The 6000-nt window shown below is 44.9% G+C and overlaps 1 protein-coding gene across 2 annotated transcripts in view; it reads right to left on the minus strand.

Annotated features, from left to right (window-relative positions):
* LOC127583121 (tumor necrosis factor receptor superfamily member 16-like) overlaps nucleotides 1-4764 on the minus strand; it is a 114640-nt gene extending 109876 nt beyond the window's left edge. The window contains exon 1 of one of the 2 annotated variants that reach the window (XM_052038895.1): nucleotides 4439-4764. In XM_052038895.1, coding sequence (XP_051894855.1) covers nucleotides 4439-4744 — 306 coding nt within the window. In that variant the 5' untranslated portion in view covers nucleotides 4745-4764. The remainder of the gene's footprint in view (nucleotides 1-4438) is intronic. The other variant, XM_052038894.1, reaches the window with a different exon arrangement.
* Nucleotides 4765-6000: the final 1236 nt, after the last annotated feature.

Here is a 6000-nt window from a genome sequence, read left to right on the forward strand (position 1 = left end):
AAGGTGCTAAAGGACTAGTAAAATTGTACTCTTGTTTGTAAGGAGAGAAGGATTAATTCGACAATTATAGTTTAAAGACAGAGGTGGGTAAAATCTTTAGAAACAATAATTGAGAAAATTAATGAGTGCCTCAGCAACCAACTGGATGAATAAACAGGAGCCAGCACAGATTTACTAGGGACAGATTGTATTTATTTATCTATCTTTATTGATCTTTGGGATGACGTAGCAGAGAAATTGGACAAGGACTCTGTAGTTGGTGGTGTGCACAGAGTTATAAAAATAACTTGATAAAGTACTGTCCATTAAACTTGTCAGCAATGATCATGAGTTAGAGAAGGCTGTGATAGTGTAGATACAAAACTGGCTGGGAGATAGAAAGAAGTATTTGATTAATCTGAAATAAAACAGAAAATGATGGAAGTACTCAGCAGATCAGGCAGTATCTGTGGCAGGGCAAGAGAATTAATATTTCATATCAATGACCTTTCATCAGAGCTAATCCTTATTAATTTGTACATACTGATACTGAACATATACACTTGGTATAGTCAAAATTAAGTGGAAAAAATACACTGGTACCTTAATTAGTGCTCAGGATGCATTCCCAAAAATGGAATTAGTGCCAAACAGGGTTAAAATATCATTATATGTAGAGAGATGTATTGCTGACCACGCTGCTGTGCCAGGAACCTGGTGTGAACCATTGCTCTCTAATTGTCCTCCTGCAATAAAATGGTGATCACTTTGCTGATGTCCTCAGGAGGTACATTGGCATAGATAAGGTGAATGGTCACAGTCATTTTCCCAATCGAAAACTAGAGGGCATAGGATTAAGGTGAGAGGGTAAAGATTTAAAGGGGACCTGTGGGGCAAGTTTTTCATACACAGGGTGGTGGGTATACAGAACAAGCTGCCAGAGGAAGTGGTACAGGTTGGTACAATTACAACATTTAAGGGACATTTAGACAGGTATATGGATAGAAAGGTTTAGAGGGATACGGGCCAAATGCAGGCAAATGGGACTAGTTTAGGTAGGCACCTTGGTTGAAGGGCCTATCTCTGTGCTGAATGACTCTATGACTCACGTCTTTGAAGCACAACCAAAAATTAAGGAGACCCTATGCCTGTGAGTGATTTGACTCAGGACCAAGAGGGCTATCATGAATCATCTTTCTGCAGGCACTCAGAGAGCTACAACTGAAGTGATTAAAAATCAGAAAAGTAAAGAAAAATCCAAAGTAAAGAAAATTACAGATGCTGGAAATCTGAAAGGCAAAACAGAAAATGTTGGAAACACTCAGCAGGTCAAAACAGCATCTGTGGAGAGGGAAACAGGTAATTTTTCAGGTGGAAAACCCTTAAGACAATCCCCAGTTCAGATGAAGCATTTTAGACCTGAAATGTTACCCATTTCTCTCTCCACAGATGCTGCCTGACTTAGAACCATAGAACTATAGAACAATACAGCACAGAAAACAGGCCATTCGACCCTTCTAGCTGAGCCTTTCCAGCATTTTCAGTTTTTTTTAGTAAGTTTGCTAGTTCTGATGAAACATTACCTGTTTCCCTCTCCACAGATGCTGCCTGACTCGCTGAGCATTTATGACACTTTCTGTTTCATTTCAGGTTCCCAACATCACAATATTTTGCTTTGGGAGTTAGAGTTACTGACAGCTTTGGAGTGTTTTGAACACCAATGTTCAGTACCTGGACCATGCCTGTTTTTAATATGTCAATGGTTTACACATGGAGACACAGAGAATAATTTGAAACAAAAACTGCAGATGCTGCAATCTGAAACACAGACAGATACGATAGAAGAACTCAGCCAGTCAAGCAGCATCTGTGGAAAGAAAAACCTGTTAATGTTTCAGATGGAAGACCCAATTCTGCACATGACACAAAACTTGCAAGTGGGGAAATCTGCAATAAGACTACACGGGGACAAGATTGAGGAGGGACTGTGAAACTTTGTCGCCGGAATCATGATTATATTAATTGCATAAAGAGACCGCAGGGCTGTGTCTCCCTCTGCCTGATGTAACGAAGATTATAAATGTTACACTCTTGGCCCACGACATGGGTCCCACTCGAACTTTAACTGGAACCACCTGTTATAATCATTTTCACTCTCACAGCCGTGTTTCTGTATGTCCTTCCTTTCCAATTATCTACTCAATTCCCCTTTAAATCATATTAACACTTGCTGTCAAAATCCCCAGCTTTTGCCAGGCAGTCCAAGTCCCACCAACCTTATCTGTGTAAAACAAAATCACCGCCTTTCGTTCATCCAGTGATAATCCTGAGCCCTTTATTAACCAATTCGCAGGCTGCGTAGAGAAATGGAGCAGCCGCAAAAAGATAGATTCCTAAACTCAGTTCGTGGGTACATCGTTGTAATCTAACTGGCCGGATGCTCTAAATAACGCAACTGCTGTCTTAGAGACAAATATTAGACAATGTTTCTCCGTCTATCCTGGTAAGTGGTCTACAACTCCCCAAACAATCTTTACTCGGGGTCATTTACAATTGCGCCCCTTGCTGGTCACATTCGACGAACTGGTTGCCGGAGTTGGTTTGCAAACTCCCATACAGTTTATTGGACGCTTCCAAGTCCTCTCTCTTGGTTATATGATTGCACAAGCTTAAAAAGGTAACAACTGACCGTGCGTAACGCTTTGGGAGAGGGCTTCTTTTTACCTTTTTGACATCTTTCTATTCACCCCATTTCTGGTTTGTAGCACCATCAGGTTTTCCAGTTTAGTGTTCGCCCTTTCCGTATTGATGCAGATTACAGTAAACACATTTATACAATACACCGATGCAATTGACAGATTGCCTTCCCTCCGGAGTTCCCGCACACAACGCTACACTTCATTCCTTCGGGGTAATTGAATGAGAGTGAAGCAGCTCTGAATTCAGCTTATGCACGGGTCCGTGCTTTTTAAAAGCAGGCGCTACTGTCACAGTTTCAACCCACCGGCAATCAGTCTGTGAAATGGTACCGAAAAGGCCGGTGAAACAAGCCACGGAACTATGTTTTGAAACTTTGTTCTGTTGTTAAAAAAAACTCCCTCCTCCACTCTTTTCGGTACAAAATAATTTCACAGACTGACTGCCGGCGAGTTGAAACTGTGGCAGTGGCGCCTGCTTTTAAACAGCACGGACCGGTGCATGGGCAGAATTCAGAGCTGCTTCACTTATTCAATCGCCCTGAAGGATTAAATGTTCCCAACGCGTCGCGCTCCGGCTGCTCCAAGCTTTCCCGCACGTTTCAAAAATCAAACTGGAGATCCGAGAGACTATAGATGCTGGAATCTGGAGCAAAAAAAAACTGCTGGAGGAACTCAGCAGGTCAGGCAGCGTCTGTGGAGGGAAATAGACAGTCGCCCTTCCCTTCATCTGGAAACGGCGACTGTCCACTTCCCTCCACAGAGGCTGTCTGACCTGTTGAGTTCCTGAAGCAGTTTGTTTGTTGCTCTGCCTATTGTAAGAACTCCCCGTAGATCCGGATTACCCAAGGCTGGAGAGAAGCAGGTAAATTACTAACACGGCCTGCCGGGGATCTTCCACGATAATTGAGTGGACACGTTTCCTTGTTAGTGTCCCTTCACTGAATGGAAATGACTCCCCCCTCCCTCTTGCATCTGGACGCAAGCAGACCCCCATCTCCACCCGCCCAACCCTCGCCAAGCCCGAGGACAATGTTAAAGCATCAACATTTAAATGACTTTGACATCGGTCCCCATTCATTGTGGAGAATCGATTGGTTTCAAGCAGGCGGGCGAAGAGGTAGAGAGAGAGAGGCACAGTCAGAGCCCTGGAGCCCAAAGTGATGGGATAATGTCAGAAAAACGAGCGTTTCAATCTAACCAGAAACCATGGGACACGCACGGCGATAACCCCCGCACATTGTGGCAGGCGTAGGTGTGCCTGCACAAACCAAAAGACACCCAAACGAAACATCTGTAACCTGCCCTGGTACTGCTGATGAATTGGAGCCAATCGCTTCAAAATGGAAATTAAATTTGCACATTTCCCCCCGAAGTTAAATATTTTCCCTGGGGCGAAGTCATCTTGTCAAACGGGAAGCTGTGGATAAAACGCGAAGGGGATTCTCAGAAAGTTGCTAAAAGACGGGATTCCCTTTTCCCGTCTCTCTGCTGCGATTACACCGTTCATTGGGAGCTCAACTCTCCTGTGAACTGCAGCTGCGGGAGCAATCTCCAGAAATAAGAGCCCCTTCCCAACCGGAGTGGTTGCATTTATTTGAAACTGTCTAATCTGATATCTGGGAACTGTTCTGCTGAATAACGAAGCGTTAACTGTGTCTATTTATCGGCACATTTCCCCCGACAGGTAGGGAGACGTGGGTCCATTATATTTGCGATCGCGCACACAGACTTCAAACAAAAATCAAGTAAATATCACTCACCGCTGCAAAAAGCAGCAGAAACGGGGCGGTTCTCATCCTGACTCCTGTCAGAGTGAAGCTCACTGGTGACTTCCAGCGGCCGGGCTCCGGTACACTGCACTGTACGATTTGCACTGAACCCTTTATTCCATCTCCATTGCCCCAGTTTGGGAGCTGAATATCAAAGGCCGAGATTGACTGTTCCTGGACCAGGACTGCGCTCGTAGGCTGGACACGCCGCACTTTCATTGAAGTCATCTTTTGCAGCTTGTCACTGGTTGGCTGGCTGGATCCATCATCCCCTCCCCGTCCACAGCCATCTGACATATTGCAAACCAGATCGTCAGCTCCAACCCCAAAAGAAAGCCTTTAAATAAAGGTTATGTAGCAAGGCTCCTCTTTAAACCAGAGACCATCAGTCGTGAGCGTACACTTGGCAATTCTTGGTGGGTATTAGTGTTCCAGGACCTTCCCCTGAGTTTATTTTCTGACCCATGATTTCAATCAATTAGCTCTGAACACCATCTCCAATACACTTGCCACCTTTTATACTGTGTTCAAGCTCCGAGTTAGAAAGTACTCTACAATACATGAAATTCCGAGCACACGTAGATTCAGACAGCTGTCCCGTGACAGGTTTTCTGAGGAGAGAGTGTCATTCATCCTACGCACCCGATTCCGTTCTCCCGCCCGGCTGTGAAACTGGCATCGATTGAGGCGGCAGCTCCTTGACAGGATTCTCGCTAAATCACACGGCTGGATCCGCGCTCCACATCGTTTTGCGTGGAGACCCGAGTATGTCTTTTGCGCCAAAGCTAAACCGCTATCTGGTCTGGTCTCTCAGATAGACATATTATAGATAAGCCGCTGAAAGCTGCTGACGGGTTAGGCAAGTAACTTGGGTCAATAATTACCCCTTAGCTAATATCACTATTGCCGGATTATTTTCTACATTATTGCTCCTGGGAATTGGCCGCTAATTTGTCTGTTTTACACACAAAGCAATGTATTGGCTGCCAAGCGATTTGGGATGCCCCAAGATTGGGAAAAATGTTTTTAACTACGTCTGCCGTTGCTTCGGTGCACCAATGAGACCAGTGTACAACCTTGATGTATGCCCTATGATATTATAGGGTGAGGCCAGTGTTAATTCCAGCTGACTTGGTCGAACCGTTCATCTTGCATTACTGTATTCACTCATTGGATGGTGAATGGGAACCTTTCTGAACTGGACCCCGGCATCAGGGTAGAGACTGGAGAATGTTTTAATGCAAAGCGGTGAATGATCTGGAACGAACTGTGGGTCAAGGTCTGGCATCAGATGTGGCCCCTGAGGAACCATTGGTAGGTCAGTCCTTTAGGATTGTTCGTGAGGTTGGTCGAGGAGGGCACCGGCGAGGATGGGTGGGAGGGTTCGGTGTGGGATATGGGGAAATAAATATGTCCAAGGATTGACGAGTTTGACCCAGTCAATGAATGGGACCTCCGGGTGCACATTGGCTGTGTAGTACTCGGGAAATCAGTTGGACTAATGCTGGATAGCAAAGTATGCCAAAGTAAATATTAATGAATGTGTGACGGAT

The sequence above is a fragment of the Pristis pectinata genome, chromosome 25, assembly GCF_009764475.1.
Source record: "Pristis pectinata isolate sPriPec2 chromosome 25, sPriPec2.1.pri, whole genome shotgun sequence".
NCBI lineage: Eukaryota > Metazoa > Chordata > Chondrichthyes > Rhinopristiformes > Pristidae > Pristis > Pristis pectinata.